This window comes from Phycodurus eques, chromosome 19, assembly GCF_024500275.1.
Source record: "Phycodurus eques isolate BA_2022a chromosome 19, UOR_Pequ_1.1, whole genome shotgun sequence".
NCBI lineage: Eukaryota > Metazoa > Chordata > Actinopteri > Syngnathiformes > Syngnathidae > Phycodurus > Phycodurus eques.
The window spans coordinates 8823638-8845159 of record NC_084543.1 but is presented as its reverse complement, the minus strand read 5'-3'; the positions used below and the strand labels follow the sequence as shown (position 1 = coordinate 8845159).

At 41.9% G+C, this 21522-nt stretch overlaps 1 protein-coding gene across 3 annotated transcripts in view; it reads right to left on the bottom strand.

Annotated features, from left to right (window-relative positions):
• Window positions 1–1616: 1616 nt before the first annotated feature.
• The window catches only part of usp54b (ubiquitin specific peptidase 54b), a 47937-nt gene continuing 28031 nt past the window's right edge, over window positions 1617–21522 (bottom strand). For 2 of the 3 annotated variants that reach the window (XM_061706581.1, XM_061706582.1), the window contains exons 11-21: window positions 20885–21067; window positions 16214–16433; window positions 15362–15748; window positions 15170–15297; window positions 14154–14312; window positions 9825–9978; window positions 6862–7538; window positions 5811–5938; window positions 5577–5714; window positions 3916–4334; window positions 1617–2495 (exon numbers count right to left, since the gene is read on the bottom strand). In XM_061706581.1, coding sequence (XP_061562565.1) covers window positions 4248–4334; window positions 5577–5714; window positions 5811–5938; window positions 6862–7538; window positions 9825–9978; window positions 14154–14312; window positions 15170–15297; window positions 15362–15748; window positions 16214–16433; window positions 20885–21067 — 2261 coding nt within the window. In that variant the 3' untranslated portion in view covers window positions 1617–2495; window positions 3916–4247. Of the gene's footprint in view, window positions 2496–3915; window positions 4335–5306; window positions 5450–5576; window positions 5715–5810; window positions 5939–6861; window positions 7539–9824; window positions 9979–14153; window positions 14313–15169; window positions 15298–15361; window positions 15749–16213; window positions 16434–20884; window positions 21068–21522 lie in introns of those variants that run through there. The other variant, XM_061706583.1, reaches the window with a different exon arrangement.

The window sequence follows — 21522 nt, the reverse complement described above, 5'->3', positions numbered from 1 at the left end:
TACTTTACATACATAGCGTAGATACAAACAAATATGAAAACATTTGTTGGTATTGATTTTATTCAATAATTGTCTATTTGTTGTGAATGAAATAGAAAATATTAATACAATTAACAAGTGTCATCCATACACCATGTTCTATTTATTTTATTATTTGAATGCATTTGTTTTGTTTTCATTTAATTCGTCCAATTTACCTGAAAATTATGTATTTAAAAAAAATGTAGCTGAAAAAAATGCATTGCGATTTACATCAGTACATTTTCATTTTACTCTCATTACAGGACCAGGGTTGCAAATCTAATTTGCTCAATAATACAGTATGTATGTCGCTATTGCCACCTCGTGGTCTTTTTACCTTTTACAGGGCATTTTTCAGGGTTGATATTTGTGCGTTTTGAACAACCCTAACCATCATTATTCTGGGGCTGGCTTTTCCGGGCTCAGGTTTTTCTCCTTTTCCATTCAGTACTTGCGTGACTTTTGCCTCTGATTCAGCCCATATTTCTCCTGGTGTCTGTTGATACACCATTGTTGGACTATTGTCAAGGAACAGGAAGAAAATCGAATATATTCTCATAAAATTTGAATTACAATTATTGATTTTTATTTTTATTTTAGCCATCCTGTTTCTCTCAATGTTGTGAGTTGTTGTTCTATTTTATTTTTTTAATGGTTTAATAGTTTTTAATGTTTTTTAAGATCCAAATCAAAAATAATAATGATGATAATTCAGCCAGCATGTTTCTCCTAATTTGGTGAATTTAAAAAGAAAAATATTCACCAGCATGTATCTTCATATTTTCAGGTTGTTTTTTTTTTCAATATTCTCATAACTCATTTTATTAGCCAATTATTTCTACAATTGTATGATTTAAAAGACAATTATCCATGGCACTTCCACGTGTTTATATATATATATGAAACACAAAGATAATTGAAGAGTCTTGTTTTTTAGTTTTTTTTATGTAGCATGTTTCTCCAAATGAGGTATATACCATCCATTGTCAACACCGCTTATCCTGGTTAGGGTCGCTGGAGCCTGTCCCAGCTGACTTCGGGCGAAAGGCGGACTACACCCTGAACTGGTCGCCAGTCGGTCGCAGGGCACATATAGACACGGACAATCATTCGCGCTCGCATTCACACCGTCACGGAGTGGGAACTGATCCCACGCTGCCCGCACCAAAGTCAGGCGAGTGCACCACTACACCATCAGTGACTGATGTATATACAGTATTCATAAAATCTTATCCAGCATTTTTCTCCAACTTTTGTGTAACTAAAGTCACCAGCCTTTGTCTTTATTATTCTGTTCTTTAAATACTCTCAGAACATTGTTCTGCAAAATTATCCAATTATTTTTGTCATTTTAAAAAATTTTAAAATGTATCAATACATCTCTCCAAATATTTTATATTTTTTAACCAAAACACAAATATTTTAGATATAACATTTTTCCCTTTATGTTTGATAATAGAAAAAGATCTATATTCGCACAAAATTTGTGGAATTTCTTTTTTTATTCAGCATGTATCCAGATTTTTATCTTTATCCATTCTCAAAAATACCCACTATATTTCTTTACATTTTGTGGGTTTTTTTGAAAGGTCCGAAAAGCGAAGACAATTTCAGAATATAACAAAACAATTACAATTTGTAGAGTACTGTATTGTCAATAATATGTGGAGAGACATGCTTTTTACTGGAGATTGGCACGACATTATGAAATAGTGTTGCTGTCCAATGAGAAGCGTGTACCACCTAATGTGAATTTTCTTTCCTTCCCGAACACCCCAATATTGGATTGGCTTGGGTTAAAAAAAATAATAATAATAATAATAAAATTTTACAAAAACACTCCAAGATGAATGCATTTGATTGGACAGCAACACTATACAATAACATAGTGTTCTTCTCCAATAAAATGCAGGTATCTCCAAATTGAATTTTTTAAATCTACAACACAAAATTACACGTCAGATAAAACCTTTTTTCTTCTTCTTCTTTTAGCTAGAAAAACTTCACAAAATTTGCCGATGCAGTCTTTTCATTGGACAGCAGATGTATTTTGTCACGCAAAGACAGAGCAATGGAGACCATGTACGGTGGTTATGCCCTCTGTGGGAGTGCATTGGTAATAACTTTATTGCAAAAATACAGGTTCCCTCTTTTAACCTATTTGACAACACTACTACTAACCCCCCCCCCCCCCCCCCCCCCCTTAGTCTGAAACAAACAAACATCAGCTTCTTAAACCTCGTCTCGCATTCTCACCCTTTAGCTTACATTCATTCCTTGCTCCTTTTTTCTCTACTTGTTTTTGCATTCCATTGGTTGAAACTATTGTGTAAGTAGATGCAGAACAACAAAGTTCACCAGCAGCATTAAACATGAGATCTCCTCGTGGTGGTGGGTGGGTGTTTGTGTGGTGGTCCTCCGGGGAGGCTCGACTTGCATAGCGGACTCAAGCGCTACTAGTGGGCTACATTCTCCTGCAACCGCAAAAGAAAAACAAAAAAGGATCAATAAAAACATCTCTGGGTAATAATGCCAACCTTTGGTTTTGTTACAACGATCTTTTTTTCCCCCCACTTTTTTTTTTTTTTTTTTAATGCACAGCATGAAGCATATCATAAATGTACCTTCGTAAAGGGGGGCCATGACTGTACAACTGACATCTCTCAGCACATCACCGGCTGAAAATAGACCTCTTAAATACAGCGTAGAAAGCGACGTGTCTTGGCCGATTCGATATAATAAAGTGTATCGTGGATTTGTTTTTGACCTGAGGACCATTTTAAAGTGAAACAATCATCCCTTTCCTGTCAAGTATCCTTCCCTAAAAAAGTGCACTTCTTCTACCGCTGCACCCGCCTCGCAAAGTGCACTCGAGTCAAAGCTTCGTTCCGTTAATAAAGCCCACGCTACATTCGCTCTCTTAACTCGTCTCCCCTCGCTACTAGGGTTAGGGTTTACCCTAACCTAACTGGTAAGACTGATAAACATAACCCTAACAGTTAGCAGACAGGTTACATTTTCAGGGCTAGGGGTTATACAGTGCATATAAAAAGTCGACACACCCCCGTTCAAATCCCAGGTCTTTGTGATGTTAAAAAAATGAGACCAAGATATAAATAATTTCGAAATCTTTCCCACCATGAATGAGAACTATAACATATACAACTCCATTAAAAAAGACAAATCTTTTCAAGAAGTTAAAAACAAAACACTATTATCATTTACATTATCTCAGGTGTTTATTATTTACATATTTCCTCTGACAAGATGTTTTCCCCAAACAGGTTGTAGGTCCTATTAATTGTGTAAAATGTTTTCAAAATGATTTATCTTGATCTTTTTTTTTTTTTTTTAATATCACAAAAACCTGGCATTTTAACACAGATATGTAGACTTTTTATAGCCACTGTACGTAACCCTAAGCCTACCAGGTTAGACTGATGTACATATGTAACCTTAGCCAAAAGCCTAACCCTACCAGGTTAAAGTGACATACGTAACACTAACACGTTAGACTGAGTCTATTACACTAAACGCGAAAACTTCATACTTCGAAGGAAATATCGTAAAAAAAATAAAAATTAAAATAAACAAGCTGCCAGGAAGAAAAACAAGATTGAACGGAGGCGGCGCTTTTCTTGTTCAACCTCCCGGTAGAAACGGGAGAGCTGTCATTCAGGTAGGTGAGCTGGGGAAAAAAAGTCACAAGGAAGAAAAGGGCAGGGGCGCAAAATACGTCCAGCTTCGACACTTGTGAAGTGCACCCCCACTTCTGTGTTGAATATTCATTAACATTCCTTAAGGTCTATTTGTTTCCATATAGAGTTCATACATGTTTTGTACATTGGCCTCGGGCAAAAAAAAAAAACAAAAAGAGAAAATATGGCTGTCTACCAGCGAAACTTTTCCGCTGCTACGTGTGCGCCAGGAAATGTCCGTGAAGAAAGAAGAAGAGGCGTGGCTACTCGGCGTGTCCCCGCACCACCCAAGAAAGTGTCGTAAGGGGAGCAACAACAGGACAAGTTTGAGGTTTTCGGGGTCAAGAGTGACTGCATAGACAGAATAGTGGGGCGAGGGAGGGGGGCCGAAGCAGGGGGGGGGGCTCTACGTTGCGCTGCGGGTGTGTGGGTGCGTGTGTTTGCGTGTGAACGGCGTTCCGGGGGAGGAGCGTCGTCCGTCCGATTCGGCCCCCGTCGAGGTGAGCTCGTCCGGGGCGCCGTTAGAGCTCAGTGAGGCCGAGCGGGACCCTGGTCCGAGGAAAGCTTGACCCCCGTCAGACACAGCCAGAAACTCCCGGCGCTGCCCGACAACTCCTTAAAAAAAAAAAAAAAAAAAAAAAAACAGAGAGGACATTTGTTTGCCCACGTGTAATGTCACGTCAGTTTGTGCTCCCGTATTATTTTGGCTAGCTAATACTTTTGATGAGCCTCATGTGAAGGGGGTTTGTGTTGCATGATTAAACTACTGAATACAGTCATTCATCTAACATGAGTTCATGATTGTGTACATGCTAGAAGTATGGCGTTCAAGCTTTATGATCCGCCCTGTTTGAAGTGATTTGGCTCCATCCTGTGGCATCTATATGCAATTACAAGCCCCTTTTTTGGGGGGGAATTATTCAGATTTTCTCTATTTGGAGAAAAAAGTTGCTAAAATATACAAACCTTTTTTTCATTTTCTTATAGTGTAATATTTGATGGAAAAAATCTAGTTAGACAAAAACGAAATATTTATATTTATTAATATAATATATATATATATTTCAGAAGGGCTTTTGAAAATGTAATTTGATATTTTCTCAAAAAAATATATTTTTGGGAAATATTTTTTAGACTGAAATGACAATTTCGAGTAAAAACAAAGTTGGATATTAATGAGAAAAAAAGTTGAATATTTTCAGATGAGGGTGAAAGTTGAATATTTTTTTAGAAAAAGGTTTTCTGAGAAAAAAAATAAAAAAGTAATTGCTAAGGAAAAAGGTTGACTTCCTACCAAAAGGTCTCTTATTCTCGAGAATAATAATTCAAAAAAACAAAACTCAAACTAATTTTAAAAACTAATAATTTTAATCACTTTGAAAAATAAAGTTTTATTTTGCTTCAGATAATAAAGTCGAATATTTTTGAGGTTTCTTTTCAAGAATGAAAGTAGTATATTTTGAGTTTAAAATCGTAATGCTTAATAATAGTCGTAATGCTTCAAAAATAAAGTACTCCAACCATTATATCAACAAATAGAATGGACATTGTTCTGTAGTAGAGACGGCAACACAGTGTGATGTTTACCTGTGAAGCAGAGGAGGGTGGTGGTGATGACAGAGTGTTGTTGATGAACAGGATGGAGGTGACGGTGGTGGAATAGCGACAGGGATTCAGGACAGAGGAAACAAGCAATGGGAGGAGGAGGCACTGACATCAGCCCGCTTCGCCTTGGGGACGAGACGGAGCGAAAAGAAGAAGAAGCCAGTGAGAGGAGAGATTGAGACAAAAAAAACTAGGGAAGCAGCATGCGTTGTCACGATGAGCCACAAGGAGGCGGCAGATCGCGATACTCACAAAGCTGCGGGTGGCGGTCAGGCGGGCGTGGCGCGGGGTCACCACCACCGTGCCGCTAAGGCTGCGTCCCATTCGCCTCGGGTTGTCCCCCTCGTCGTCTGGTCCCGCCCCCAAACGCAGACCCTGCAACATCATTGGCTGCACAGGGAGAGAGAATTACGACATGTCTGTCATGTGGATGGAAAGGCGACAAAGAAGACAAAATGGTGGTGGGGGGCACAGGGGAGGGGTCACCTTGTTGAGGTAGGTGGGGGTGCTGGCGCCGTCCGGCCCAAACACGCTCCTCTCCATGTCTGCGTTGGGGGTTCTGGAGCGAACTTGGCCACCCACCCTGGAGATGAGCCGCTCTGACGGGCTGCAGCCTGCACAGGAAGAACGAACCATATAAGGAATACAGGAGCGAGGGGGCCACAAGTGGCTGAGATTTGTGTTGTGCAAAGCGGCGTTTATCATGAGTGACTGGCCTGGCGAGAAGTGTGTACATTGTGTACATTGTATGTACATCCTGTACTTTGTGTCCATGTGTGACATGGACTATTTTGTGACTGCGGATTATTTCCGGTTGTTTATTTGGATTGTGCAAGATGGGCAAAGTCATCGATAACTGACAAGAGGAGCGAACCCTACGTTGCCTATTCAGTGGTGCCTTGAGAAACAAATTGAATTTGTTTCGCGACAATGCTTGTAACTCAAAACATTTCTATCGCAAATCATCTTTCCCCATTGAAATGAATGGAAAGTAATAACCTAATTTAATAGAATGTAAATAATTAATGAGTTAGACACCAGGGGCGGCATAAAACTTTCATTTTCACTCAACTACTCTACGTGACTCGGTAAGCTGCAGTAATATTAGTCGCTCTTTGCAGAGGATAAATAATATACGCCTGTGAGTAGGGCGGCATGACATTTTGTTTGAGCATCGTCGTTGCGATGTACGTGTGCGCACTAGTCGCATCGCAGGGTCTGCTGCGATGTCGGTGTTCTGGACGACACAGTGAATCAAGTGTAATATTCAAATTGACCAGCAGAGTGACCTGTTTGGGCTTGCTCATAGAAAGAATGTACGCCTGCTGCATTTCCTATTTCGCTCTTCAGAATGAAACTAGGCAGGCACGCAGCGGCTGCATGAGTGTGCTCTATTATGTATGTAGCTTTAGAGATTTTTGCTTGATGGCGTTTGAGATTTTAACTCAACGACGGTTGGGAATGGATTTCTTATTAATATGTCATTTTATTGTTACCCCTTTAACTGTTGAAGGGTAATGTAGGTGTATGCGGGTACCCGTCCTCCCAGCCTGCAGACTGGCCCGGTAAAGGGTGTCAAGCTCTGTGAGCTCCGGCTCCTCGTGGTCACAGCTGCTGGGATCGCCGCGTTGCTCCGATGCATGCTGGGAGTTGTTGTTGTTTCCCCGAGCGGGGTGCCGACCGGGCCTGGGCGCTTGCGGCGGGATTTCAGCGTAGCGGTCCGGGGGGGTGTTATAGGGCGTCACCATGGCGTCGGGGCGATCTAAACTCCAGCAAGACCAGTGGCGGGTGGCGCCGTCGGACGGCGGCCGCGGCTGAGGGGCGGGGGCGGGCTGGGGTGGTTGCCAGAGAGGCGTGATAGGTTTTGTGACGGGGGGCGGTGGAGGAGGTGGGAGCGTGACAGGTGCATCACAAAAGCGCAGCGGGAGAGACGGCAGGGAAATGGCCAAGTGCCTCCCCAGGGGTCTGACGCTCACCCCCCCGGCCTGGAGCAACTCGCACAGCCTCACCCCGCCGCTGCTGTCACTGGTGGGGACGTACGGGTGAGCGATGGTGAGGGTGAGCGCCGGACGGGGAGGAGCCACCGAGAGGCGATAGGATGGAAGCGTAGGGGGTGGATCCTGGCCCGGGGCTGCGTCTTGATTGGCTGCCCGGTCCTCCTCCTCCTCCTCCTGATTGGGCGTCAGCAGTACTTGGACCGGGCCAGGCTGTTCACTGGAGGGAGGGGGATGCAAAAAAAGGTGTAGTGACGTCAGGTGCTTTGAGGGAAGGTCACAACACGCGCACGATGGGGTAAACACACGCACACGCACACACTTCCTGATGCCAGCGTATCATGCGCTTTAATCAGACTTTCCAAACAAAGCAGCGTGCCGACATCGTACGTCAACGCCGCGGAAAGTAATTTGCTCTCAGCAGGCCACCGTATCACGTTATTGATTTACATGCAGGCAAATGATGAATGCGCGACATTCGTGAATCCTATTTGTGAGTCTTATCAGTGTGTGTTTGTTTGAACAGCACGTGCATCCATTTTTTTTTTTTTTTTTATGTACGCGTGTGTGTGTGTGTGCGTTTGCGTTTACGCAGGTGCCAGAACCCCTCCTCCCCGCACCAACTCTTTTCAGCTTTAGTAATTACCCAGCAGGCTTTGCAGCAGTGTGCTATAAATCAGACGCTAGTGTTGATCAATACAAAAGAGGTGGAAAGTAAAATAAAACAATAAAAAAAAAGAGCACCAAGCATTTTCATCCTCTTCCTCTGAGAGCATTTTGGCTTGAACAGTAAATGAGCAGCTTTTAAATAGCAAGGAAACTATTTAGTTAAACACTGAAGCCTCACTATTAGACAGTAGAACCATGTGATTTGTGTCTGCCAATCAGCAAATGGGATTTTATATATATATATATATATATATATATATATATATATATATATATATATATATATATATATATATATATATTATAATGAAAAATGTAAAAACAAGCTAGCGTAATGTACTAAAATAACTATTTTAGGTTTAAAATCAGAATACCTTTATTATAAAAAAAAATTCTCAGGTTAAAACTGTTTTTTTTTTTTTTTTAAAACATGTTTTTAAGAGTGGTTTTAGGTGAAACGTATCTTGTTTTTAACATTTTTAAAATTTCAGTAAAAAATGTAAACATTTATTTCTTAAATTCTTTATAATGTTGTAGTTTAAAATTTTGATTAGTTTAAAAAATGTTATTTGTAGGTTAAAATTTCAATGTATACTGTACATATGTGTATATATATATATATATATATATATATATATATATATATATACATATAAAATGTGCAGGTCCACATCACAGTTTAATAAATATAAAATGTTTTTATTTTCACCTTTTTAAAAAATAAAATATTTTGTTGTTTTTTATTACATTACTTTTTTTTAAATATATTTTGCTTAGGTTTTTTAAGGTTGAATTTCTTTTCAAGGAATAGAAATGTTTTCAGAAATGTTTACAATTTTAATTAAGTTTCCTACTAAATATTCAAAATGTTCACATTTTAGATTAAAAATTTGACTATTTTTTTGCTTTTCTTCAGAAATATTAAAATTCAAATTTTACATCTACTTATGAAAATGTGTGGGTAGATGTTGCTGTACAAAATTATTGTTATTATTATTATTGTATTGTTGTATGTTATTTTCACCCATTTAAAAAAAAGAAAATGAAAAGAATATTTGTTATTTTTGTATATTTATTTGCATTATTAATTATTTTAAAATTTAAAAAATGGGGTTTTGAGATTTTTTTTAGGTTAAAATTTTATCATTTTTCAAGGAACAGAAATATTGTCAAATGTATTTAAAATGTAAATGTAGTTTTCTACTTTAAAAATGTGAAACATTCAGAATATTCAAAATGTTTAGATTTTGTAGTTTAAAATTTTTATTTAGTTTTTACTTTCTTAGGAAAAAAAATTATATAAAGTATTTCTCAATGTTGAAAAACAGTTTAAATTAATTAAAATCGTATTTTAAAGACTTCTAGCAGTTTGGGGCTAAAAAAAAAAAAAAGAGCAATCTCAGTGTCTAAATTTCCTGCCTTCGAGGTCTCTGCAAACTGACACGCTCTAACCCTCAAGCACAGCAGCAAAAGACACAACACGACACAGAAACAAGTGCGACTGCGATCGCACGACAGAGCGGTACAGTGAGGGAAAGCGGTGAAGCGCACACAGAAAAAAAAAAAAGACATAACTCTCTTTCTGAGCCCAGCCAAGGAAGGCACACACAGCACGATGTGCACATCACCAAAGGACAGACGCGCACACAGGAACGTGCACACATAGCCACAACATTTTTGGCCATGGGTGCCCTTTTTTTTGGATTGAATTTTATTTTTTTGTGCATGAACCTGTGCACGTACACACGACACACACACACACACACGCAAAGGACTCCAGCGGGATTGTGGTGGAAGGCAGGAGGGTCTTTGTGGGTCACAGTGGCGGTGTGTATACCTGTGAGGCCCCTGTGGGCGGGGGGCGCTTCCTGACTCCCGTTGCTGCATTTCCTGTTCCTGCCTGCCTTTGAGCGGGCCGCCAGCGCTCCTCATGCACGCGGCTACGGCCGAGCCTCTAGGAGCGCTAGCCTCATGCGGGGGTCTGAGCACAGCTGAACCCACGACAGTGTCGGGGCGGGGGGGACAAGAGGACAGAGTGATGAGGAAAAAGAGAAGAAGAGGATGACAGAAGCAGATAGAGTGGTTATGTTTTTATATGAGGAAGGGGGGGGGGGGGGGGGTCGGCATGCCTACTGCTCCTCTGCAAAGGGGGTGAGACCGCAGGTGGGGAGTGTGGCCCACAGGCCTGCAGCGTTTTTATCCGGCCCACCGAGCATTAACATTAACAAGAGTCCTTTAATTTTTGTTGCAATAATTTAGCACCCCCCCAAAAAAAAAATGGGTTAGTAGAAATGCATAATTTGTGTAATTAATTTTACATTCATTTATCTCATTAAATAATTTGTTAATGATCAAATGAAAACATGTGAGTCAAATAAACCATCTTGGATTTATTAAGGATTTCATATTTTTATTCTCTTATTTATCTAATTCAATCATTAGTTAATTAGTCTATTGTAAATAATGAAATAAAAAATACGAGTAAAATAAATAATTCCGCATATAAATTTATTGTATTAACTAATTGTTTAAGTAAAATGTGTTTATTCATGTTTTTATTAATTGCTTATTAAATAGTTTTTTTAATAGTTTGTTTTTAAATATTGAAAAAAGTAAAATAAACAATTTTGAATATGCATTTATTTAGTTAAATGATTGGTGGTTAATTAAAATGTATTTATTGGTTTATTTTTATTTGTATCATAACTAATTGGTTGGTTGATTTACTGTTAACATATATTGTTCAAATATTACTGATACTTGTAAAAGCAACAATTTTACATCTATATATTTAATTTAATAAATGGTTAATTAAAATGTTTATCCTTTTTATTTTTTTATTCCTGTATCTCATTGAATAATTCTTACGTTATGTTCATATACAGTACACTTATTTATTTATTTAATAAATTATTGGTTGATTTAAAATGTATTTTATCATTTATTTTCAACCTTTTATTTATTATGTTTAATAAATAAAAATAAATATTAGTGGAATAAACAACTTTACATGCACATTTATTTCAGAAAACTGTGTAAAACTGAATATATTTGTTTTTTATTTATCTCAATAAATGTTGAATTGATTTATTGTAAATAATCAAATTAATCATAAAATAAGCTAATTTATATTCAAATGTATTTATTTGGTAAATCAATTCTAAATATTATAAATAAAAAATGAGAGTGAATTTTGCTGTTTTAACAGAAGATATTTTACGTCCATATTTTTTTCAATTCATTTTTACCTTATCAATGATTGACCTGGCCAATCTGTCTGTTTTGAAAAATCAAATGCGGCCCCTTGAGCTCAAAAGTTTGCCCGCCCCTGGGTTATATGCCCCCCAGTCACAATATTAGGTACACCTGCACGCAACATATTTAGTACCTGAAAAATTAACGTTTCTCTCTTTGTAAAGGCAGAATAAAACTGTGCGGGTGTACCTAATCACGCGTCCAGTGAGAGGTTACGCATCAACATGTAGACCGCGGTTAGTAAGTCAAAAACTCAAGGTCAAGAGACAAGACATTGTTCTTGCGTTTTGCCCTTTGAGGGGCCTTGTACGCCATCCCTACGAATGCTGCACGGCGAAGCAAACTCTTAAGCGTGCCGATAGTGAAGCCATCTGTCCGCTCGCTTGTCGTCCTCACACTTCATCAAGGTTGCTTGTACTCACAGCGGTGTGTGTGTGTCAGTGTGTGTTTCAGTTTCATCAACACACTAAAGCACACATACGTACAAGGGAGGACAGACAGGACACAAATCTAATAATCCCGCGCACAGATTTACCAGAGGGGGAAACCTTCACACCTGCAGTTCAGAAAAGGCACACACACACAAGAAACACACATGCATGCTGTTCTGCCTCTGTGAGGACTACTTTCAGTAATCTCTGAGATGTAGGCGACAAACATACATATATACATACAGTACATGTCCTTAAATCCCTGTGAGGACCATAATTTGCCACTTTGTTGTGGGCCCCATACACACACATACACACGTCTTTATGCCTCTGTGGGGACCAGTGGCGTGCAGAGGCGTGTGTCTGCGCACATGGCTCAGTTGATGCTCCTTGAAAAAGAATTGTCGACCGCGTTGGTGTGAGGAGGTCCAGATGGAATTTTTCTGCCTCCAATGACGTATTTCCCAACCTACATTCATTCGTCAACGTTTAGTTGGTTGGATGCCCACCCATACCCTTTAGGTTACACCCTCCCCCTCAACCCCAGAAAAGTGGTATTTGCTATTTTTTGTCCACCAGCATACACACATACTGTACATGTCTTTATGTCACTGTGATGACCCCATTTTGCAACTTTGCTATGGGCCAACACACGTACACATCATGTTGTCCCTGTGAGTACTACATTTTGAAACTTAGCTATGGGCCTCACACATACGAACATGTCTTTACGTCCACGTAAGGTCAGTGTTTTGCAATCTAAATTGTGGGCCAATAACATACACATATAGATGTCTTTATGTCACTGTGAAGGTCACCTTTTGTAACTTCTATGTTGTGGGTCACACACACACAGACACTGTTTTAAATGTCTGTGAGGGAGGCCTCTGCCATTCACAAATCCATGAGTTTATGTCTGTGTAAGGATTAACTTTTGTAAATGCTGTGGCCACGAACACACACATACATTACAGGCCTTCATGTCTGTGTGAAGAAGGGATTTTGCAACCTGTTAGTTGTGGACCACCACTTCTCCTACTGCTGGACTGGTGCAAAACCCAAAAGGTGTCATTAGAGGGTAGTAGAGCCTCAATACTACCACTTCTCATTTCCAAACACACACACACGCACACACACACACACACACACACGTACTCAAATCCATGACGCTGTACCAAATGTGCATATCAGAATGGAGGACATACATTTCCTCACCACGCCGAGTCTAGTCACGGCAGGTTTTACCACGATTATTCTGCTAATTAATTCATACTGCTCACATCCTTTTTAATGAAGTCCTGCAAATGCAATGCCAGAGTGCTGGCCGCCATTTATCATATAGTCGATTTAGAGGCAGAACTCAAGGAATCATTTTTAATTCTAAAATATGTTTCTTGTGTCTGTGGCACATAAAATTTAATTATTTTCAAATGGATTATTGTGTGTTTGAATCTAACTTTTCACAGTTTAAAACAGTTCTCAGTGTGGCCGTTTGCGGGGAATTTTCTTGTGCGAGTTCAACTAAGCTGAGAAAGGGACGCATCAGTTTATGAAGTGATTCCATTCAGTACGTTCACTCAAAAGATGTGTTGTTCATAAATGACAACACCACCTGAGCCCCATCTACCGCTGCAAAAAAAAAAAAAAAAAAAAGAGCAAAAAATGCTTGGTGGTACACAAATGTGTACTGATACAATCCAATATGGTGCGCTTTTTATATTTTCAATGCGCGTGCACACCTGTGCACCACTTATGTGCACCCCTGACTATCACATTGATATCAGAAGCTAATGCTAATCTGCGCTGCGCATTTGAAATCATATAGTTTCGGCCACCGTGCCAAAGTGGTTCTTTCTCTCTGAAACTTCGGCCAGCCTAGCTGTCAAGGTTTTGGCGGAGGAAGTCGGTGTATGGGTGGTCATTAAGTTAATTATCAGAAAGAGGCATATAGCTAAAGATTTGATTCAGGAAGACTGGGTTGTTTGTTTTCACACTGGTTGGGGGGTATGCACTCCAGAGCCCCAACTATTTGTATACAATTATTAAAACGTCCATAATGTCCCCCTTAATACCTTTGAACGCTGGATTTAAGGATTATGTCATTTTTCAAAAAAAAGGATTAAAGGGCTTCATTTTGAAGGATCCATAGACATAATTCCAAAAGGTTTGCCGTCGAAATCCACAGTTTGCACATGTTCCGCTCACACTCCCTCCACCGAAAATCAGTATGACACGGAGGTTGGCGGATGTGTGTGTGTGTGTTATAGTAACAAAAAGCTGAGCAGCGGGTTACCAAATGGAGAGACAGACGAGCAGATGGGGGTAAGGACAAGAGAGGAGGTCAGACAGACATTTACATATTCGAGAGACCTCGCAGCCAAACAACACGCTTCATAATGTGTGACAACACACGAGCCAAAATTCATCAGGCTGAATTATCAGGTTAGAGTGACTACTCCCAGATGTGGTGTTGGTCGTACCCTGGTGCTGGAGCTGATCCAGGTCCATGAATTTGCTGGGTTTGGGGTTGAAGCCCATGGCCACCTCCTGCTCCGCCTCCTTGCGCTTCTTCTGCTCCTGCTGGCGGGCTCTCCTGGCCACCTCCTCCTGGAGCTCGTCCAGCTCGCTGCGCCCTGAGACTGACCAATCAGTGGCAAGACATTTGATTCAAATCTTTGGGAAAAGTTAGGACTTGGGACTTTCTTGACTAAAACATATTAAAGACTCGACGTGACTTAGCCGTGGTATTCATGAGACTTGGTTTAGACTTGAGCTACAGTATACGACTTGACAGTCTTGCCAGTTTACAATTGAAAATCAGCATTTTTCAGAAAATGTACCATCTTTAATTTTTTTAGTTATTTTCTGTGTATTGCGCTTGAACCTGGCAACCCACAAGTATGCCATGATGCAGAGTGCAAAAGGCACTTCATGAAACACATAACATGGGGAGGAGGGCTCTGAAGATTGCAAATATACTGCCTTGTGACTGAGCAAGGCTGCATGACTTGCTTATCCCAAGTAGTGACTTGCCTTGACTTGTTTGACATTTAGTGGCGACTCGATTTGACGTGCTTGACTTTTTCTATTGCAAGTTGCCCCCTTTGACCAAAACAAAAAACAAAAAAAAACAAAAAAACCTCACTCAGTGGGAAGGAGGGAGATCTAAATGGACATGAGCAGTGTTTGCCTGGTTCGGCTTGTTTAGCCAAGCGTGTTGTAAAAGGCACTTCACATGCTACATATTCCTTGTCTACAGACTTCTTGTCGTCTACTTCAAGGCCAAAGCTTCGAGGTCTAGAGGAGAGCCCTGGTTCGGTTGGTTTAACTAAGTGTATAGTACAGAGGCGATTGGCCACGCTCTTCCTGGTCTACGATTTCTTGTGGTCAAACTCAAGGTCAAAGCTTTGTGGGAGGACCTGAGCAGTATTGCTTAGGTTTGCTAAGCTCCACTTTTAGTTAGTTTAACTAAATACAAGAGTAGTACACGCATTACCGGTGTCGGTGGCGCCAGGACGGCCAAGTGAGGGCAGCTCCTGCAAGATAGCGCCGCTGCTCTTTGACTTGGGCACCGAGCGCCACGAGGGTCCGGACATAAGCGCCCGTTTGTGTTGCCCCACCTCCCTGAGGGACAAAAAAAGGTATCGATTGAGTTGTTTGTAACTGTGTTACGTGGGTGTTTTCCTACCTGTCAGGGCTGCTGCTGTTCCGTTCACTGCTTTCGTAGCCGCTCTCCATCCTCTGTATCAGGCGAGGCTGGTGCTCCACCCCGCTCAGAGGCGGAGGGGGTGGGGGGCCCATCGTCCGTCCCAGAGACACGGGCTGTCCGACCAGCCCAAATCTCTCCTTCGGTTCTGCGACCTCCCTGCGCTCTACCGGTTGTGAACTTCGCAGTGTGGGGGTGGTGTGCCGCACACAGGGGAAGGGAGGCTGGGGTGGCGGCGGGTAAGAAGGTCCTGGCAGGGTGTGGTAGCCCTGAGAGCAGATCCGCTGACTGTGGCCTGAGAAGATGCTGTCGATATTCAGGGCTTCTCTCCGGGGCCTCCAGGTGGGGCGGTAGCAGCCACCAGAGGAACTGAACCACAAATAGAGGTCTTGTCAGGAACCCCTTCCTGTGTCAGCCAATAAGTTTCTTCCTCACCCTTGCTTTCTTCCCAGCTGTGTCTCATCTCATCATTTGCCTTAGGGCCACATGGTTTTGGGTCACTAAACCTAATCTTGTGAGTTACCCTTTCATGTGTCTACCAACTACATGCTTCCCTGCCTTTGCATCCTACCCAGTTGTGTCTCATCTCCTCATCTGCTTGCACTAAAAATCTTTGGTTGAGACGGGAAGAGGTAACTGACCAGACCTGGTTTTCCAATCAACTGCCTTCACGCCCTTACGTTGTACCCAGCTACGTGTCATCTCATTAATTTTCACTTGTTCTAAACTACAATTCATAAGTAAAATGCATACTTTTACTCCAATACATTTCCCCTAACTACAGTATCTTCGTTACTCATGACATTGAGGTACTTGATACAAGACTGTCAGTACCTGGACTTGCTCTCGCTGCTGGTGCTCTCATCCTCCCAGTGAGGCCCCCCGACCCCGCTCTCGCAGCCTCCCACCCCCGAAGAGGAGGAGGAGGATAGGGGCCGAGAGGAGGACGAGCAGGAGGTGAGCGGCCGGCGGGATGAGAGCAGGAAGACGGCCGTCTCCTTGTACTCCTGCAGGGGGGGAGAGGGAGGCCGGGGAGGACCCTCCACTGTTGACTCTGGAAGGAGGAAGAATAATCTCATAAGGGGGAAGAAAGATCTTAAATATAGTTGTGTAATTCTTCATTGATTATAATTATCCAAGTTATTGAAGAAATAAAGTGTCTGATCCCTTTGTTCTGATCTCTTGCACGTGTTTAACAGATGCAAAGCAAAGCAAATGTATTTATATAGCGCATTTCATACACAAGGTAACGCAATGTGCATTACATGATTAAAAGCATTTTAAAACAAAGAAAAAAAACAGCTTATAAACATTTAAAACAAAGAGAAAAAAAATGATAAATAAAAATACAATTAAAACAGCGTACAGTGCAAGAAATATCATTTAAAAGTGGAAATGCTCTAAAAAACATGGGAAAAAAGAAGAGTTTTTAACCTGGATTTAAAAACAGGCAAAGTTGGGGCTGACGTCACTTCTGTTGGCAACTTATTCCATTTGTGTACAGCATAATAGCAAAATGCTGCTTCACCATGTTTGCTTTGGACTCTGTGCTCCACTATTTGACCTGAGTCTGTCGATCTCAGAGCTCTACTGGGTTTATATTCCATAAGCATTTCATTCATGTATTCCGGACCTAAACCGTTTAGTCAGTTAAGTTTAGGTCAGAACCCGAGCTGCGGCATTCTGAATGAGCTGAAGCTGTTTAATGCTCTTTTTAGGGAGTCCAATCAGAAGACCAATACAATAGTCAAAGTCTACTTGAGATAAAAGCATGGATGAGCTTCTTCTGGTCTGCTTGACCCATGGAACCCTTCACTCTGGATATGTTCTTCAGGTGGTAGAAGGCTGTTTTAGTAATTGATTTGATGGGACTGTTGAAAGTCAGGTCGGAATCTATCACAACACAAAGGTTTCGGACTTGGTCTTTGGTTTTTAAAGAGAGTGACTTCAGGTATTTACTAACAGCAATTCTCTTTTCTTTATTGCCAAAAACAATATGTCAGTTATGTTGTGATTTAATTAAAAGAAGATTTTGGCTCATCCCGTTATTTATCTGTTTTAGACAGTGACACAACACCTCAATTGAACGGTACTCATCTGGAGACACTGCTAGATATAACCGTGTGTCATCTGCATAGGTATGGTAGTCAAAATTAAAGTTCTGAAGAATTTGACACCATGGGTAGCATATACAGGCTGAGCAGGAGGGGTCCAAGAACTGATCCTTGAGGGACCTCATAAGTCATTGCCATTCGATGAGATTGAACATTTCCAATGGTTACAAAATAAATCCTTTCCTCCAGGTAGGACCTGAATCATTTAAGGACTGCTCCATTTAGTCCTACCCCCGTTTCCAACCTGTTCAGCAGTATATTATGATCTACCGTATCAAAAGCCACACTGAGGTCCAACAAGACCGTGAATTGACACCTTTCACGAGTCAGTATTCAACCTTATATCATTTAGTACTTTGATAAGAACGTATTCTGTACTGTGATGAGTTCGGAAGCCTAATTTGTCAAAAAGTCCATTTAAGTTCAAGAAATTGCTGAGTTGATTAAAAATAACATTCTCAACGATCTTGGCTATGAAAGGGAAATTTGAGATGGGTCTACAGCTTGCTAACATGGAAGCGTCCAGCATTCTATTTTTTAGCAGAGGCTTAATGGCAGCTACTTTAAGAGCTTTAGGAAACTCCCCTGACTGAAGTGAGCAAATGATTATTTGCTGCAAATCAGCTAGCACAGACTTCGCAATAGCTTTGAAAAAGTCAGATGGTATTGAGTCAAGACAGCCCGTTGATGGTTTCAGCTGCTGAACCATTTTCTCTACAGTTTTTTTTTTTTGGTCAACTGGATAAAATTCTGACATGGCAACTTTCTGTCCCTCGTAATTACAGGGATCAAAAATGCCTGATTTCCATAGGGGTCTGACTTATTCTGGAAAAGACCCGGCAGATATCAGTCAGATTCGCAGATAAAGTTCTTCATGGGTGGAGGAGGGGCCCTTCGCATCACAGTGGACGGTGGTTTCAGGCAAGGGGGGATGGGAGGAAGATCTTGGCGTGGTGTGTGTTGGATTCCATCCATCCATCCATTGTCTGAGCCGCTTCTCCTCACTAGGGTCGCGGGCGTGCCGGAGCCTATCCCAGCTGTCAGCGGGCAGGAGGCGGGGTACACCCTGAACTGGTTTCCAGCCAATCGCAGGGCACATACAAACAAACAACCATTCGCATTCATTCACAACATTCACACCTGTGAGTGAGTTTTGCATTGGGCTTTGCTCCAATGGGGTAGGGAGGGGTGTGGGAGATTCAACGTGCTGGCTCATCTCATTTGGCATTCCCTCCTCCGATTGTTTGGATGACGCTGATGAATCCGTCTGCGCCTCGTGTCGCCTTATCTCGTGTTCCTCCGATTGTTTGGGAACAACTGCATCTTTTTGTCCTTCAGCCGTGTCACCAAGGCCAGTGTTTTCTTTTTGGGCCGCTGAATGACGTACACAGTAAAAAAAATGTTGGCAGCCACTCACTTAACCCCGTGTCTATTTAGACAGAAACCATCTGCCTTGTAAAGATGTCTGCGCTCCCAAAAAATGCGGAAATTGTAAATGAAACTCACAGATAGTGCCATACACACTTCTTTGAGCCACTTATTTAATTGACTGAGCCTAGAGAAACGTTCATCTCCAAATCGTACAAGTGGGAGAGGTCCACTAATAAAAACCTCAACATCCAAACATTGTACTTTTGTTAGGAGGTCAATGAAATCTCACTTCAGTACCTCTGATTGCTGCTTGAAAACATCCAGGGCCCCTGTGTGTATAATGACATATTTCACAGTTGGGCGCTGATTAGTGATCGCCAGGATTTTTTTTTTTGAGATATCAGACACCATGTCATTGGAAAAACACAGTACTTGGTGGTGTTATCACTGCAAAAATGTACATCCTTGATAGCTCCATCACCAACTATTAATGTTCGGGGTGCCATTTTTTTCTTGCATGATTTAGTTTATACCTTTCAGGGGTGGTGGGGGCTGAGCATTCTTGGCCAGGGTATTGTAAAAGTGGCTCAAATCTATTTGTAAGTCTGATGTCAATGTTTTCCATTGACTCGCATCCTTTTTTCTTGCCCTTCGCTGTAGCGACCATCCACGGCTGCTCACTCGGGGTTGAAGGAGCCCGCAACCCAGGCCAGCCGGATTCCTCTGTAATCTGCTGGTGTTGTCCTCCCTTTAAGATGTTGTCCCATATCTTTGGGCTTTGCTCCCAGCAAATTCCAGGGAGAACTGCTGAATGGTCCATTACCGTTCCCACAGTCCACATCCGTCCTCTTTGTTGAGAAAAGTGGCTGTCTGTTAGCACACTACTGCTCACCATTTTGAGACATCGGTAGAGTGGTTTCATTCCCCGACTGTCCATTTACATCCACATACACTTCAAGACGGTGGATTTTCGTTTCCAGGATTGACATCCTCTGCAGCAGTCCGTGATAGTCCTCAGTGGAAAAGGGAGGCATCTTGATTGCTGCTCTTGTTGCTAATAGCAGGCTTGTGCTAATTAGCAGGCCACGCTCACGTAATGGTGAGAGGGTATCAGAAAATATTGGAACCTAGCCCTAAGAAAAACAAGCTTATCAGCAAGAAAAAATGTAAACAGAAGCGAAGCAAGCAGAGCGAGCAAATAAAGCGTCTGCACTGTACGAGAGCGAGAGAGAATCATAATAATTCTGAGGGATTGTCATAAATTACCAGCTGTGAGCCAAAATGCCACAATGGATTTAGTGAAGTGTGTAAAAGATGATCAAATTTAGGACAAATAATTACAAATTCAACGACCTTTGTATGGACCGTGAGAGTACATAAACGTTTTCTAGGGATAGCGGCATTGAGAAGATTGGAAACCATCCATCCATCCATTTTCTGAGCCGCTCCTCCTCACTAGGGTCGCGGGCGTGCTGGAGCCTATCCCAGCTGTCATCGGGCAGGAGGCGCGGTACACCCTGAACTGGTTGCCAGCCAATCACAGGGCACATACAAACAGACAACCATTCGCACTCACAGTCACACCTACGAGCAATTTAGAGTCTCCAATTTATGCATGTTTTTGGGATGTGTGAGGAAACCGGAGTGCCCTTAGAAAACCCACGCAGGCACGGGGAGAACATGCAAACTCCACACAGTCGGGGCCGGGGATTGAACCCGGGTCCTCAGAACTGTGAGGCTGACGCTCTAAACAGTCGTCCACCGTGCCGCTAAGATTGGAAACCAAGTAAGTGAATTCAATTACATTGAATGACATTGAAAGGTTTTAAGAAAGGGTTAGGGTTTTTAAACAAGCGATAAGGTTTCAAGGTAGGTTTCAAATTGGGGCTTCAAGCCTTGTTGCGGTTTCACAGGAGTTTCAAGCCAGGTTAGGATTTCATGCTTAGGTTAGAGTTTCAAACAAGGTTCACATACTGTATGCCGTCATCCCCCTGAAGCTCAGCAAATAATTCAGCAGTACCTCTGGCGTCAGGAGCGAGCGACGGTGTTCCAAGATCGTAGTTGCAGACCACCGTGGTCTGAGAGTCGCTGGACAGGTGGCTTCCTGTGGATTGGTACAGCGGCCGGCTGCGGCAGGCACGGTGACTTGAGCTGTCCGTTGACGAGTCCGTGCGGGTGTCGCTGGAAATGGACGGCTCCCGGCCTAAAGAGAGAGAACTTTGTTGGTTAATCCCCGGCTTCCATATGTTTAGGGGAAATTATGCCACGGGGATTAGGAGATTGAAGGTCAAACTCCGGATGATCGACGCAAGAATGTAATCCAGGAGCGGGCAAATGTTTGGGCTCAAGGGCCACATTTGGTTTTTCAAAACTGACAGACCGGCTATGCGAAGATGAGGTGTGAGGCGATACAGAATGGCAAACTTTTTAATTTACTAACCACCATCCATTCATCCAGTGAGCTGGAACCTATCCCAGCTGATTTAGGGCGAGAAGGGGCCAGGCTGCCAAGCAATAGCAGGGCGCATATAGAGTGGAGTGGACTAAGTGTGTGGCTTGTGTGTTTTCAGTTACACTTCTTGTCCCTGACCTAATATGATCAGGGTGGGAATCCGAATGATTGCACCATCATACTACATCATTTCTGCTACATAGACA